The sequence below is a fragment of the Cervus elaphus genome, chromosome 20, assembly GCF_910594005.1.
Source record: "Cervus elaphus chromosome 20, mCerEla1.1, whole genome shotgun sequence".
Lineage (NCBI taxonomy): Eukaryota > Metazoa > Chordata > Mammalia > Artiodactyla > Cervidae > Cervus > Cervus elaphus.
Genome location: NC_057834.1, coordinates 30,176,724 through 30,193,358, shown reverse-complemented (window position 1 = coordinate 30,193,358; position 16,635 = coordinate 30,176,724). Strand labels below are relative to the sequence as shown.

At 37.8% G+C, this 16,635-nt stretch overlaps 1 protein-coding gene across 4 annotated transcripts in view; it reads left to right on the top strand.

Moving 5' to 3' along the window:
- UAP1 (UDP-N-acetylglucosamine pyrophosphorylase 1) overlaps positions 1-15,967 on the top strand; it is a 33,322-nt gene extending 17,355 nt beyond the window's left edge. For 2 of the 4 annotated variants that reach the window (XM_043876773.1, XM_043876775.1), the window contains 7 exons: positions 325-500; positions 1,791-1,963; positions 7,330-7,523; positions 8,608-8,748; positions 9,402-9,590; positions 14,304-14,370; positions 15,397-15,967. In XM_043876773.1, coding sequence (XP_043732708.1) covers positions 325-500; positions 1,791-1,963; positions 7,330-7,523; positions 8,608-8,748; positions 9,402-9,590; positions 14,304-14,370; positions 15,397-15,489 — 1,033 coding nt within the window. In that variant the 3' untranslated portion in view covers positions 15,490-15,967. Of the gene's footprint in view, positions 1-324; positions 501-1,790; positions 1,964-7,329; positions 7,524-8,607; positions 8,749-9,401; positions 9,591-10,723; positions 10,775-14,303; positions 14,371-15,396 lie in introns of all 4 variants that reach the window. The other 2 variants (XM_043876772.1, XM_043876771.1) reach the window with 2 other exon arrangements.
- The last annotated feature ends 668 nt before the right edge of the window (positions 15,968-16,635 follow it).

Below are 16,635 nucleotides of genomic sequence, written 5' to 3'. Positions count from 1 at the left end.
TTTAATATTGTGGTGCAGAGTTATTTTACAGCTCAAGCAGCAGAACTTTATTAACAGGCAGCAGATGGTATACTTCGGAGACATGGGAGCAGGCCAGCCCCCGAGAGGAGGGCACAGGTTTATTTTATACATAAGGATTAATGAAGTTACTAGAAGAAATTCCCATTGGGTAGCAACTAATGCTGCCTTATTCAGGAAAAGGATGAAGGAAGTGAAAACAATAAACAGTGCTCTCAAAGATTTTCTTTGTCTTAGGAAATAAACTTTATTTTGCCCTAATTCACATAGCATTATTGCTTAGAAGATCTGCTTTTCTCTTGCAAGGTATATAATGACCAGTGGCAGAACAATGGAATCTACAAAGGAATTCTTCACAAAGCACAAGTACTTTGGTTTGAAGAAAGAGAATGTAATCTTTTTTCAGCAGGGAATGCTGCCTGCTATGAGTTTCGATGGGAAAATTATTTTGGAAGAGAAGAATAAGGTTTCTATGGCTCCAGGTTTGTAACTGTGCTTACTTAATGGTGAATAGAAATGGACTTAACACAATTCATTAACTTTTTTTTTTTTTTGAAGTATGGTTGATTTACATAGTGTAGGTCATTAAGTTTTGATTTTTTCACTAGGTGATTTTGATGTCAAAAATTAATATTTTGCTTAATATAAATAAATTTGTCAGTGATTTTAAAAAATGGAAATGCCCATGGGTGAAATGAATATGCTTTTATACTTCCTGTGCTCTTGACAGCAATTTGAGCATCATTCAGAGTATTTATTCTCTTTACTCAGTATTTTATATACAGTATTGTTCATAGCCTCATTATTTATCATAGTGAAAAATTGGAAACCATCTGCTGTTTAAAAAATGAGGCTAGATTATAGTTTATCTGTAGCATTCATTCTTAAGCAGTATTAAAGTAATCACTTGTAGGTAACAAATGACAGTGAAATAGTTTCAGTAAGTTAAGTAAGAGAATGGGAAATACAAAACTCACAGATTCTCATCTGTGTGACTCACTTCTTGGAGAAAAGGGTGAAAGGAAATAAAAAATAATATTTACAGGGGTGCTCTGCAGATGTAGACTTTTATTTCATCTCAACTCTTTTTTTTTTAACCCCTGATTAATTCTTTTTAATTAATGGAAGAGTTTATTATTTTTAGCTTAGTTTTGTGAAGTTGTCTAATTTTTTTTGTTATCATTTAGGCTGTAACTGAGGTTGTTATGGAAGAAGTATATTAAAGCAGCACTAAAAATAGATGGAGAAAGAAGAGGCTTTGACCTGTATTTAGTTTAAATCACCGTAGACCTTCATATTAATCTGCTTTCTTAACAAATTGTTTGTTATAGATGGTCATATATTTTTATTATTGAGGTATATGAAATTGGCAGTGTTGGGGCTGTAAATACAGAGCTAATTTGAATCATGCAAATAAAACTTGAAATGTTATAAAATAATCGTTGCCTGATAAAGAATTTTATGTTTCACTGTGTATTATGGGCCAGATTGTTAAAAGAACTGAGTTAAAAGTATGTTCTTCAGGATTGCCCAGTCTTATATTAATAATGTTATTCTCTGTATACTTATGGTAAATTATCTTCAAAATCACATAGTATAACTTTTTGATCTCTGAATCCTTACTTATGGATACTCAGTTTTTCTTGGCCCTGTCATGTAAAACTGGTTTTCAGAGATCTTCTGCCCTGTTTAGAAACATTGAACTATCTTTGAGTTACCTTCATAGTGAATTTTGGTTTGCTACTAACAGGCAGTTTTTTTTTTTTCCCCAGATGGGAATGGTGGTCTTTATCGGGCTCTTGCAGCCCAGAATATTGTGGAGGATATGGAGCAAAGAGGCATTTGGAGCATTCATGTCTATTGTGTTGACAACATATTAGTAAAAGTGGCAGACCCACGGTTTATTGGATTTTGCATTCAGAAAGGAGCAGACTGTGGAGCAAAGGTAATGCCTTTCTCAACTATAATGAGGCTTTATGTGGCCTTTCTCTTGTCAGTATATATGTTCCAGGAGTCAAGCTAGACTTTTTAGGGTGATTTGGATGTTTTAAAACCATTCATCTTCTAAAGTAGCTAAATTGTCCCATACCTACTTTTTCTTTAATTTTGCAGCATTTGATTCTATAAATAATGGTATATGCTTAGTTCATAAGTATGAGTTTACAATATGTGAGGATGATTTGTAAGTACCTGGGAAAGTGAATGGTCATCACTGGGTCTGGGATGGACTTAATAACATCAAGTTGTTGGATTCATTAATATCAAGTTTCTTCCTATGGCAAAGTTACTGGAGTAGTAAGTAAAAGAAATATGGTAGAAATAGCACATGAAGACTTCAACAAGGCATTTGACAAGGTAACTCATGATAGTCTTGTGCATTAAGATGGAAATATGCAGATTGGGTGGAAGGCAAGTTAAGGAGATTAAATAACTGCTTGAGTGCTCACAAACATACGGATAGTGAAACAGAGGGAGGTTTGTAATGCTGTATAAGACTGTCCTTGCCATAGTAATCTTTAGCATTTTTTTCTTAGTTGCACAGATGATAATATAAGAGACTTGACTTTGTGACATGAAAGGCCTTAATAATACTTTTGGAAGATTTTAAAATGCTAATGTAAATATTACTTTCCTGGAAATCTGTAAAGGTATCAGGTCTCACTGAATTAAAGTATAACATAATCCTGATCAAAGTCCCAATGAGACTATATTGGGGACATTTGAAAAAATTATTGTAAAGTTTAGAAAAAACATGTAAAGATGACCAGGAAAATGTTGAAAAAATGATAATTAGGAAGGAAGAGTTTTAACAATCTATCAGCTATTAAAATGGGTTGTAAATAAAAAGTAACTAGGAGTGTAGTGCTGAAATCAGAATAGAATGACAGAATAATGGAACAGATAATCAGAAACAAACTCACATATATATAAGAATGTACTGTATACAAAGATGGCATTTCAAATCGTTGCAGGGAAATTAATGGGAAACTGGCTTAAAATAAACTAAGATGTCTCCCTCAGAGCTCATATCAAATCAATTTCAAATGGATTACAAAGTGAAAAACCATAAAGATGTTAGAAGAAAGTTTAAAATAATTTTATTTATTTATTTACTGCAGTTAGTTGATTTACAGTATTGTTGGAATAATTTTATAATTGACATGAAGGGGGCCCTTTCTGCCAAAAGCAAAAGCCACATACAAGTTTCTGATAAAAGCAAATTAAGCTACATATAAATTTTAAATATATGAATTTAAAAAGAAGTGCTGCACTGTTGGGAATGTAAATTGATACAGCCACTTTGGAAGACGGTACGGAGATTCCTTAAAAAACTAGGAATAAAACTACCATATGACCCAGAGATCCCATTCCAAGGCATATGCCCTTAGGAAACCAAAATTGAAAAAGACACATGTATCCCACTGTTCATTGCAGCACTATTTACAATAGCTAGAACATGGAAGAAAACTAGATGTCCATCGACAAATGAATGGATGAAGAAATTGTGGTACATATACACAATGGATAAAAAGGAACACTTTTGAGTCAGTTCTAGTGAGATGGATGAACCTAGAACCTATTATGCAGAGTGAAATGGGTCAGAAAGAGAAAGATAAATATTGTATTCTAACGCATATATATAGAATCTAGAAAAATGGTTCTGAAGAATTTACTTACAGGGCAGCAATGGAGAAACAGACATAGAGAACAGACTTATGGACATGGGGAGAGGGGAGGAGAGGGTGAGATGAAGGGAGAGAGTAAGGTGGAAACCTCCATTACCATATGTAAGATAGATAGCCAACGGGAATTTGCTGTGTGGCTCAGGAAAGTCAGACAGGGGCTCTGTATCAGCCTAGAGGGGTGGGGTGGGGAGGGAGATGGGAGGGAGCTTCAAAAGGGAGGGGATACATGTATACCTATGGCTGATTCATGTTGAGGTTTGACAGAAAACAACAAAATTCTGTAAAGCAATTATCCTTCAATAAAAAAAATAAAGAGAAAAAGAAGTGCTACCATAAGAGATGTATCTTTGTTTGGAGATTTTCTGTTATAAAGATGCCATTTCAAAATTAATCTACAAATCTAATGCAAAGTCATAGAAGCTGAAGTCTTAAACTTTCCAGTATGTTTTGAGAGATTAAGCTGATAGACCTAGTAAGACTCCTCCTGACTCTGAAAATTAAGGGTTTAGCTCACTGATTGCAGATCTCTGTCCCTTTCAGTACTCTATGAGTATCTGTGCCCTATTGTGAATAGCTATTGAACTGTAATAGTGCGTTGGATTGTATTCGCTGAGGTTTGCTCCACCTCGAAGATTCTAGGTTTGGTGTTCAGTCCTCCTGCCTGTTCTGGAGTGGGGCTCAGCTCTGAGTGGTTTCAGGGTGCTCTCCACTTTGGAGAAAAGGGGGAAGATCAGAAACTACTCACCTGTGCCCTGCCAGGGGCGCCCGCTGGTGACCAATAGCAGCCCACAATTCCTTCTTCAGAACGGCTCTCCCCTCCCCTAACAGGAATAGTATGTTAACTTTTTAAAGCTACTAAGCTTTGAAAAAGAAAACAAAACTGTATTTCTGACTTTGTTCCACATGGTGTCACTCTTCTTTCTAAGACAGAAGCTTAAAGTTTTACTGCTCTGAGCTTCAGCGTGTGCGTGCTCAGTCGTGTCTGACTCCTTGTGACCCATGGTCTGTAGCCTGCCAGTCTCCTCTGTCCATGGAGTTTTCTGGGCAAGAGTACTGGAGTGGCTGCCATTTCCTTCTCCAACTCAGCTTCAGAATCAATTTAAATTCTAAATGATCAGAGAATGCGGAACCTGGGAGGGACCTCAGAGATCGTCTGGTCAGCCCCTTTGATCTAGAAATGAACACTTTGAGTTCCAGTACTAAATGCATTCCAGGCTCTAGGTCCATCATCACATTAGCAGAGGCAGAATTAGAAATGTTTCCCAAATCTTAGTTTTAGTATTATATCACTTTAATAAATCAATTCGTTAATTTTGTTTTTGCCGGCAGCTCAAAAAACTTTGAATTGGTCTGCTCACTTTTTTCAGTATTCTAATCATACAGGGATGTAAATATAACCATTCTCTCTTTACATCCCATGGGTCCTCTAGCACAAATCCGTTCTCAGTCTTCCTGCTTGTTCTGTGTCTAGCATAAAATGTGGTGGTCTCTCAATGAATGAATAAATAAATATTCAGATGGAACTGAAATATTAAGAGACTGGTATATGTTAACAAATTTTAGAGATGTTAGAAACCATTTATTTAATCTGTCCTCCCACCCTTTTAATTTAAAAAATCATACATGTTAAAATATACTTTAAAAAACACCTAAATTAGGGAGTGATTCATAGAGGGTAGTAGACTTCTTTGCAGAGAATTCATTTTAGTTCTTATTTAATAGTCTCCTGCCTTGGGGAATGAAGCATCTTTAATGAAGTGAGAGCCTTGAGAAAAGACTTAGTGGAGTGCTTTACAGAAGTCCGTAGCTGAGAGAGTAGGAATGATTGTTAACTAAAGATAATTTTGTAGAACACTTATAGTAACTTTGAGGTTAAAGTTATTATTTTGAGCTCAGCTTTTCAGGACTTCACTTGTAGGAAATCAAGAGACCTCTTAATTCTATGCTGCATATCTTTTCTGTAGAATATAAACTGACTTCCAACTTCATGTACTTTACAAATACTTTCTTTTATAATCTAGACTTTTACAGTATTTGGAGGTTCATAGCTGTTATAAAAGCAAACCTTTCACTGGCAGATTAACACTTGGAAAGTTATGAATATGCTTATTTTTATTTTCCATGGCTGGTCAGGAGTAGGGTTATATAGAAGTGATTGGAAAACTAACCTCATGTGTGTGTGTGTGTGTGTTTTAATGTGGATGGGAGGAATCTATTCCAGATGCCCTGTCTACTGAGATACCCACTGTATAGAATGTGAAGTGAGAGGTGGTGATGGCTTGATAGACTGGAGTTGGAAATAGGCTCATGATTGGTTTGAATCATTTTGCTGCATGTTCTCTCAGTTTTATCCACTTCTGTGGGAGAAGGGTTCTTTTCACTGGATACTGTACCCCTTTCAGGGTGGCAGACAGTGAAACTACACAGCAGGCCAGCGCGTCCAGTAGCCCAGCCTCACTGCGTACACTCAGCGCCTGTATCTCTAATTGCAGTGTAAACGAAGGGCTCAGTAGTGACTTTAGTTGTCTGGAAGGGACTGACTGGCTGTATTTATTTTATGAAATCAGTTGCTGAAGAAAAGCTTTAATTTCGTTGGTATAATTTCATGTATACTTTGGAGAGACTTTTCAAGTTGGGGACAGTTTTTTCAAAATACTCTGGAGTATGCTGAATTATTAATAGAACAAGGCAAAACAAATATTTTCAAACCTTTTGATTGTTTGATTCTTCTGCTGAATATTCATCTCATCTGAGGCTTGAGTTTTCTATTAGTGCATTACTTAGGGTTCCTTTATAATTTTATTCTAAACACTTAATTTAGGTCAGTGATACATAAATAGGGTGGTGGGGTATCAGAATCACCTGTGAGGTTTTTTTTAAAAAATTATATACTCTTATGTTTTCCCTCTGATTTTGACTAAACACTTTTCTCTCAGCTCCCTCACCATCCTAGAGCCTTTGCTAGATTATCAAATCACTGGTTTTCAGACTTTAAAAAAGCATAGAATCTCTTACTTCAAATAAAACCAAGCCTGCAAGACATAAATGTGAGTGGACTTTTCTGATTCGAGTTGGAGTGGGAACCCTGTGACCTACCTGCTCTAACCCTGCTACCATCTAGCCAAGTGCCTGAAAAATAAGGAATTTGCCATATTCATGAATGAAAATGAAAGCAACACTGTTTTCAAATGAAATAATGACTTGTGCAATATAAAATGAGAGGCAAAATGCCTTACTTCTTTTGTCTTGTGAATCTCACAGAGATTTTGTTTCATTTATTCTCAAAGTAGTTGAGTGTGACTGAGGATCAATTCAATAGTGAAAATATATTAGATGGGGGGATGTAGTTATTCACAGTCCAGTGATTTCTTCTGGGCCCTGTGTGTGTGATGGAATTTCTACTCTGCAGTTAGTTGATAAATAGGAGGGAAATAATTTGCCTCTTTCTAGTTGAAAAGTAGTCTATCAAATATAAAGATAGATGATTATCTAAAGATTCCTCTTGGTTTTATACCTTAAAGATAAAGTAAGCAGAACTGTAAACATGATCTTGGAAAATGACAGATCTCCAGCATAGCACCTGATCAGATTTCTTTCTCTACTGTTTTCTTCCTTTGGTGGGTAGGTGGTGGAGAAAACAAACCCTACAGAACCAGTTGGAGTGGTTTGCAGAGTGGATGGAGTATACCAGGTGGTGGAGTATAGTGAGATTTCTCTGGCAACAGCTCAGAAACGAAGCTCAGATGGACGACTGCTATTCAACGCTGGCAACATTGCCAACCATTTCTTCACCGTACCATTTCTGAGAGATGTTGTCAAGTATGGGCAAGCTGGGGGCTTTTAAAAACTTTATTTATTGTTCATCGGAAGCTAAGTCACCTGAGAAGTAGGAAGAAACTTCAGATCCACAATTCATCTTCCCTTCCTGAGGATCTCCTTTATCAGATAGAAGTTTACTTGACACTGTGGTTGTTTTTAGTAAGCTGTATCACCAGGTGCAAATTTGTAGTAGCCCATTCTCCTTCTGCATTAACTGGAGTCCAAAGCACTTCTCCCTTTTCTTCTCCTTCCCTCTAACTGTGCTCAATTCTGGTGAAGTAACAAGTAAGAAAGGCAACACCCTCTCTCTCTACAACTGGAAACCTCAAAAGATACCCATATCTACCCTACATCTACTGAATCAGAATTTCTGAAGGTCGATGTAGACATCCGTATTTTTGAAAAAGCTGCCCACGCAGTTTAATTTAACCGGTTCTCTGACTAGCATTTAGGAACTAGTAGGTTGGAAAGTAAAGAAAAAGGAGCTTGAGACCAAGCATGGAAATCAGCGCAGTGGCGTCAGCTAGTATAAAGAGTTGTTTTATCCCACCAGATTTTTAAATGAAGGACCTTCTCAATATCTGACTCTTCACTCGATTGCTTTTCGGACCAAGATGACTGCCTACTGTTTAAAAAGTTACTAGCTTTACCTCACAGTTTCAGCTCCAGTTCCAAAATACTTCCTGCTGGGCTTTTCGTGGCTGTGTTACTGATTCACCCATAGTAACTATAAATACTCATCTTTCCATCTAACACCTGACAGGATCCCAGTTGGGAAAATCGGGGCTGAGAGTGGAACATTTTTATATAAGACATGGAAATCATGGGAGAGACGTTGTTATGAGCTGTGTGTGTGTGTATTTTTTTTATTGTAGAGATCATCATTTGATTTTTTTAAAGAAATGAATAGGGAAATCTGTTTATTTAATATTTAAATATGAACTGAAATTTAATGAATGCCCTTCCCTTTGAAAGTCTTAGTATTTGTTGATGCATTAGCTCCTGAGTGTGATTAGTAGATTCTTTGACATTTTAAATTTGGAAAATGATTGTCTTTTTTTTTTTTCTTTTTTTCCCTCCATAGTATTTATGAACCTCAGTTGCAGCACCATGTGGCTCAAAAGAAGATTCCATTTGTGGATTCCCAGGGGCAGTTAATTAAGCCAGACAAACCAAATGGAATAAAGATGGAAAAATTTGTCTTTGATATCTTCCAGTTTGCAAAGTACGTTTTGAATAGCATCAGTAAGATTAAGTATGTCTTGAGATGTTGCTTTTTGCTCTTCTAGGCAGGACACTGTTTTCAGAAAACAGTTGACAGCAGGTATGTCAGGCATGGCGTTTTCACTGTGAGTATATAGTTTAGATTCATTATCATTCTCTGGTATGAAACCACCAAGGCAAGAATATGGTTTGAGTTGCCTGTGAATGCTTTTTAAAAATTTTCAATTATTGTATTATCTGGCTCTCCTGAAAAATTGTTAAAGTCTCTTATTTTGGCTGAGAGATAAAAAAGATTGAGATAGAGAATTGGCGCATTTTGTGGTTAGGCCTTTACTGGCCTATGAGTAAATGTTTCAGTGAGCATGTTTTTAACTTATGATTGCTCTCTGTTCTATTGATTAAAGATCACATTAACTTGAGTTGAGATTTGTGTCATATATATATTGTTGGGGAAGGATTTCTCATTTTGTGTGAAGAAGATAATTCCAAATTTATTTCATCCAAGGATGAACATTATTTCTTTCAGCATTCATTAGAAATTGCATTAAGAGAGACTGTAATTGACTACCAAAGGCTCAGCTGTGTGGAGAAAAGTCAGAAGCTGTGTGCAGTTTTGCTTCATAATAAAGCCGTGTTTGTATGGTTTCACTCTAGGAAGTTTGTGGTATATGAAGTATTACGGGAGGATGAGTTTTCTCCACTGAAGAATGCAGACAGTCAAAATGGGAAGGACAACCCCACTACTGCAAGGCATGCCTTGATGTCCCTCCACCACTGCTGGGTCCTCAATGCAGGGGGCCACTTCATAGACGAAAATGGCTCGCGCCTCCCAGCAATTCCCCGGTAGGTTGCTATCTTTGCTTCTTTGTGTGGCTGCCTCCTGTACTTGTCCTCTTGGGCTTCTTTCTCCTCTATGTCTGATGTATGCCTAGAACTTTTAAAAGAGCTGAATATTGTTGTGGCAGTTCATGATGTGAAGTAATGAAGGCTTGGCCCCTTATAGAGAGAGCAGTAGCTTTACTTCCCCTGAAAGAGGAACCTTCTGAAGCTTTTGTTTTTTTGGATGCCGCTCTACCATGTCCATGAAGTGACTCCTACTGAAGAACGGTCAGAAGGAAGTTCTTTTGGTATGCCACAGGGTTAAGACCATCAGCAGCCACTGTGCCACAGGGAATGAGGATTGATTATTGCTGCCCATATATCTGTGGCCTCAAGTGTTACCTACGAACCCCCACCCCAAAAGACCTGGCACCCACAGGCTGCCTCTGAGACATGCGCATACTTCAGTTCTCCCTGTGGCATTTTAAGATTGCAGAGGGAGGTGCCAGGAAGGAATGTGCATGCTACTTATATTCACTGATATTCAAACTGTTGAAATGTTTAGGATTTTAGAAGTTTAAAAAAAAAAAAAGAAGATCTTTGGAGCTATTCAAATATGAGATAAAGTGCTTTTCAGCTGTCTTATATTTTATGATAAAACCTCCCTTGATACTTAGAATTCCCCCTTTCTAAATTATTTGATGTTTCTATACTTTTGTCAAAAACGTTTTGCCATGTAATATATAATTCTTAAGGGATAAAAAGACTGTATGCACAAAGTGCTAGAATGCCTTGTTAAATGTTCGAACATTGGGTATTGGAACTTACTGGGTAAGTTATAAACAACTGTCTTTATTAAGAAGGAGCAGTGGTTGACTGTCTCAGTCCAAGGCCACTTTCAGGCTCTGTGTTGTCAACAAGCTAGCTCTGCGGCATGTCAGATGGTCCTCATGCTTCATCTTTGACCACTGAGGGGGTTTTTTTGTTGTTGTTGTGGGCTTTTTTGTTTGTTTGTTTTGCCCCCTCAGATCTCCTTTGCCAAGTTTATAATTTACCGTGAATACATGCCTTTCAGTCAATTATATTTTGCAGTTCCACTTCATTTTTATTGTTTGGTTTGTTTCCATTCCCATTAATGCTTATTTATTCCTACATAGCAGTGCTACACATGGAAAGTCAGAGGCCATCACAGCTGATGTCAATCACAAGTAAATATGCCAGCCTGCCTGCAGTGCATGGTGGTGGGGCTGTGCTTCCCTCGGTACTAACTGGCGGCGTAGTTTAGTGCTCTCTGCCTCTCGGTGATCTGGGGTGAAGGGCTGAAGCTGTGGTGGGGTTACTGCTTCCTTGGTGGCAGGTCTGTCTGGATGGCACTAACCCAGAATCTCAGTGCATGCTAGAAAGGGGGAGCATGCTTTTCTAAAGACTCTCACCATAGGTATTTGAGCCTGTACTGACAAGTTTACAAGTGAAAGATAAAATCTAAAGCAGGTTACAGACCAGGAAGAACAAACGTGGGTCCGAGTACCCTTTTTAGCATAAGCATCAGCTGGATAAAAATGATATTCTATGGATGTGTCTTATAGAATTAGATATCTGCTCTCAGTACAAAGGCTAACTGCTCCTGACATATTTGATGGCTCTTAATGTGGAGAAAACTGATCTTTTGATTTAGTTTCATAGTAACTGCTCCATTTTTGGTATCTCTGTGTTTATTTTAGTCAGTTATTATCCTTCTCCTAAAGAAAGTACCTTTTTGTCTTAACAGTTGACAATTTTTAGCTAGGAGTAGCATACTCCTTCTCTTACTTGGGTACTGACAAAGTTTGAAAAAGTCATTATCTTTATAGCCAAAGAGACAGCTTGATATCCTTATTACACTTTGAAAGTTATTGGGTTTAGTTTGAATTTTAAATTTTTAGGATAATGTGGGACATGTGTACAGAGCCATGGATCTGGAGATGGCGTTTATCTCAGAAATAGAGTAGCAGGGATGTCCGTTTCATTGTTGTGTTTTCTCCTGCCTGTGCCACTCATCCTGACCCTGCAGAGACAAGTCCCTGTGAGTGTCAGGTGTTTCCGGGACGTGGCCCTGGACGTAAGGACGTAGACTCAAAGCTGGCTAGTTCTTAGAGCAGCCGTAGGTGACTATTGCCCCTAGTGCCATGGTGGCTGGGACGTAGAGCCTTTTGTCATTTTCTGTCCCATCCATCATTTTTAATATGTGGAAGCAAGCTGCTTTTACAATTTGAAAAAATAAAGTTTTGATCCTGAATTTCCTTTTCATTGAAACACAGCTTTCAATCTGTTAAGTGAGATAGCTGCTTAAGTATATAGCTGAAAACATGCAGCTATCTCAGCTAAGATACAAAATGTTTTAAACATTATTTATTTCTTGTTTGAGTTCTTTTATTTCACACTCCCTCACCCTCATTTACTTCATTTGTAGTCATTTCTTGAATAGTTAAACTGAAATCAAAGTTTGGCCCAAAATGAGATCATGGACTTAGAAATAGGTCTTCCTAAATTCTTAGCACTAAAGGATACCCTCAAAGAATAGAAAAAGATTATTTAAAAGTGAGAGATGAAAGGGAAGTATTTTTTATAAAAGTGGGAAGAAGCAGCTCGGAGGTATTCTGAAAGAAGGGAAGCCAAGATGCTAAATTTTGACAAAATGAAATTATTTTTATTTTTCACCTTAACACCTGCTCAGCAGTGTTAGCTACCAAAACTAAAGAATAGGGGACAACTAATTTGCCTATCCCCTGAGATTTTACATTTGGTAATGGTAGCTCCTGTCTTCTTCTCTCTGGCATCCAACTTGCTGAGTTTTGTGGGGGATATCTGTGGTATGGAAGGGAAGTTATATTCAAGTTGGTTATGTGTTCCTTGGATTCAAAAACACCTTCAGTTAATTATTGGCACACCAAATCCTTTAGGGGTTCAGGTGGGACTGGGCTATATACATCTTATCAATGGAATGGGCCATCATTTTCCCGTCTGGTTTTATGTGACTCCAAGCTGTCCCCAGAGGGTCTGGACCTCTTGAGCTCTTTTGATACAATCTGACACAGCTACATCTCAGGCTGCAGACACACGTGCTCCATTTCTTAATTCATCTTTTACTTGAATTAGTCTCCCATCTGTCTACCCTCATAGTTCATTTGTTCATTCATCCAACATGCATTTGCAGGCCTGCACACAGACCTTCAGGTACTGAAACCGCAGGGGCTGAAGTAGCATACATAAGAGAAATTAGTCATTTCTTACAGCCTCCTGGGAGATTCAGGATGCACATACATTAAAGTTAAGTAAATCATCAGACAGTGATGTTGTTTATGTGTTAAATGTGTGGTATAAATAGTAATTACCCTAGGAGGCATGTGACTTACCACATGTCTAATAAATTTATTTATTTGTTTTTATAAATAAATGAATGAGAACAATTACTGTAAAATACAGTGGTCAAGGGAAAGTTGGGGCTTGAGTTAAGTCTTGGAGGGTGGGTATGATTTAAATAGTTAAAGGGACCATAGTTGAGAATGACTTGCAATAATCTAAAGTGCCTATGTCTGGTCTGGTTTGACTGCGAAGTAGCAGGCAAGTGAGTCGGAGTAGGTTATAGAGTGCCTGGAAGGCTCACTAAATGGTTGTTTGGAGAAAGATTGGGTGTGGCTGACCTCAGAAGGTCTCTGATTTTATTGACCCCACCAAAGCGTCAGACTTGCATATTTGGTGAAACAAAGGAGAGCTAGCTAATGGTTTGAGGCTGCAAAAGACTAGATTTTTTGTGTGCCCTGTATCTTACTGGTAAAATTCTCAAAATGGTGAAAAATCTCGAGGTTAGTGACTTTAGGAATATTAAAAGCACTCTTAATTGACTTTTGTGTTATGTAATTTAGGAACTCAGTATTGCAAGTGGATGTAAATGTTAGAATGTGATCTAGAGGAAGCAAGTGGTGACTTCAGCTTTGCCTTCACTGGGGTGCAGTAAAGGGACTTTGGTCCTTGAAACACTGAATAAGTCAGCTCAGCTAATCTAGGAGATGTGGGCTGTACTGGGAGATAATTTAACTCACCTTTTAGTCCAATTAGAATTTTCTGCAGTGAAGGAAATGTTCTATATCTGTGCTGTCCAGTTTGGTAGTCGCTAGCTGTTCATGGCTACTGAGCACTTGAAATGTGGTTATTATGAATGAGAGACTTAATTTTGAATTAATTTTTAAAATTTTAATTAATTCAAGTTTAAATAACAATATGTGGCTAGTGGTCATTGTATTGGACAGGGTAGCTTTAGAATGCTGGTCAGCATTAGCACCTAACATGTGAGGTTGTGACAAGGATTAAAATGAAATTCGAAGGATTCAAATTGTCTAGCTGTGAGCCTGGAATACAGTGTATACTCAACAAATAGTCCTTTCTTTATGGAATTAAAATTTGGAAATGATAAAAGATAGTGTGTACATTCAGGGATACGTACTTCAGGGTTGGTGAGGGACTGGGAAGAGCCCCTGCTGATTACTGGCACATATCCCAAGCAGTGCCCTTTGAACCACGATGAGTTTGTGTTAACTTGCTCCCCAGGAAGTTTAGTGATCATGAGGGTAGGAGCTACTCTAATTGTTTAGGAGAATTTTGTTACCTGCAGGCTTCTCAGAGGGAAGTTACAATGTGTATTTTCACTCTGGCAAGCAACATGGGAAGCAGAATCTTTAACATGTCTGATTGTTTTCTTAGCTTGAAGGATGCCAATGATGTGCCAATCCAGTGTGAAATCTCTCCTCTTATCTCCTATGCTGGAGAAGTAAGTCTGCTTTGTTCTTTTCCCTATTCTTTTAAAAGTAGGATTGTGATATTGTTTTATGATGAAGTAGAGTTGTCCTTGGGCTTCCATGGTAGCTCAGCTGATAAAGAATCCACCTACAATGCAGGAGACCCCGGTTCGATACCTGGGTTGGGAAGATCCCCTGGAGGAGGGCGAGGGCATGGCAACCCACTCCAGTATTCTTGCCTGGAGAATCCCATGGACAGAGGAGCCTGGTGGGCTCCAGTCCTTGGGGTCCCAAAGAGTCGGACACAGCTGAGCGACTAAGCACAGCACAGAGTTGTCCTTGGAGAAGATACGGCATTTTCCAGTGGGCGTCCCCTGAGGAGCTCATCCTGAGAGTGAGAAGCCTCTCGGGAAATTCCCCGTATGGCTTTGTACCAGTGCCTCAGTGCCTTGGTTGCTATGAACAGAATGTTTAATGTTTAGTTCATTTTACTTGTACATCGAAATGCAGTGGTCTTTTAAAAATAAGCCTTGCTTTTTAGGTAAATATTCTGGCTTTTTTCAGTGCAATATAATTTTTTTTAAATTTTTTTCAGTGGGTCTACTTTGTTCATATGCTTAGTACTTTCACTTTTAAGACCAGGGGATGTAGGGGTCCTTTTATTCTAATATGTACTGTTTTTTTTGTTTTGTTTTGTTTTTCTGGAGATCCTTGTCAGGTTGCTTAGTTCTAGCATCAGAACTAGCCACCTTGCTTAGAATGTTAACTGTTGGGTGATGATTATAGGAAGAATGACTGTCATCTTACTAACTTTAAATATTATGTTATAATCAGAATGCTTTTCCCTCTTTTTGTTGTTTGTTTTATGCTTCCATAAATAGGCCATTAAACCCAGTTTTAAAAGTAAACTAGAGTTTTTTATTGACTTTTAAATTTCTGTATCTCAATCCAACTTTGAGCATTCATGCCTTATGTCATTATTATAGCCACTAAGTCCAGCACTGCGTGACGTGTTGATCCATTTTCTAACTATGTTTTTATTTCGACCCTCCTTTTAGGGACTAGAAAGTTATGTGGCAGATAAAGAATTCCATGCACCTTTAATCATTGACGAGAATGGAGTCCATGAGCTGGTGAAGAATGGTTTATGAGCCAGATACTAAATAAGTTCCACCACGATAAGAGTAGCTTTTATTTTTGATAGACTGACTGTGAACCTACAGGACCTCTCCTACAATACTCATGTTTGAATATACACAGGCTTTCATTTTGCTTGTTCAACTCTTGTAACTACTACATATTTCATAAGATCCAGGTGACTGAACTTCAGAAAGCATTTTTATGATTCACAGCTGATGGAAGGTATTATTTATATTTTTCAGTTGTATTTTTTTCCAAGCTAAGGAAAACATTGGCTATCTTGGATATTTCTTACAACTTATGTATAGTCATGGTGTTCAACATCACTTTACTTGGAAGCATTTGTTTTGAAGTTGTACATAGTAATAATATGTCATTGTACATGTCGAAAGGTTTCTATGGTACTAAAAGTTTGTTTTATTTTATCAAAAATTAAATTTTTTTAAGAAAATAATTGGACAGTAAAATAAACTTTTCTTCTTGTCTCAAGTGGCATTGGTACTATGAAGAAATTATTCCACTGGGAAAATATGAAACTTTGGAGAAACTTTGAGATAGTACAAGAAAAACCAAATTAATACTGCTGTGACTGCACTCTTCCAGCTTTTTATTGATTATCGAACTTTGGACTTTATCCTCCTATCACTTTATAATAGTAGCCCTCAGCCAAAGATGGCTTTGCCCTTCTCCAGGACATATTTGGCAGTGTCCTGAGACATTTTTTGTTATCATAACTGGGAGGGTGGAATGGTTGTACTGGCATCTAATTAATAGAGATCAGGAATATTCCTACCTATCTTACCATGCACAGGACAACCCCAATAAACAAGAATTAATCTGGCTCAAACTGTAAAGGTTGAAAAACCTTGTTTCATATCACTGCTTTATTCTCTTGCTCAAATATTTGGTGACACTTGAAATTTCAAAAGATTGTAATTTTTGCATTTCCTTAGCAAGTTAATCACTAACATCCAGGTTTTTGGTTGGTTGGTTTGCTTTCAGCTAGAGGATTAAAGGGCTTCCATGGTGGCTTAGGATCTGCCTGCAATGTGGGAGACCTGGAATTGATCCCTGGATTGGGAAGATCCCCTGGAGGAGGGCATGGCAACCCACTCCAGTATTCTTGCCTGGAGAATCCCCATGTGCAGAGGAGCCTG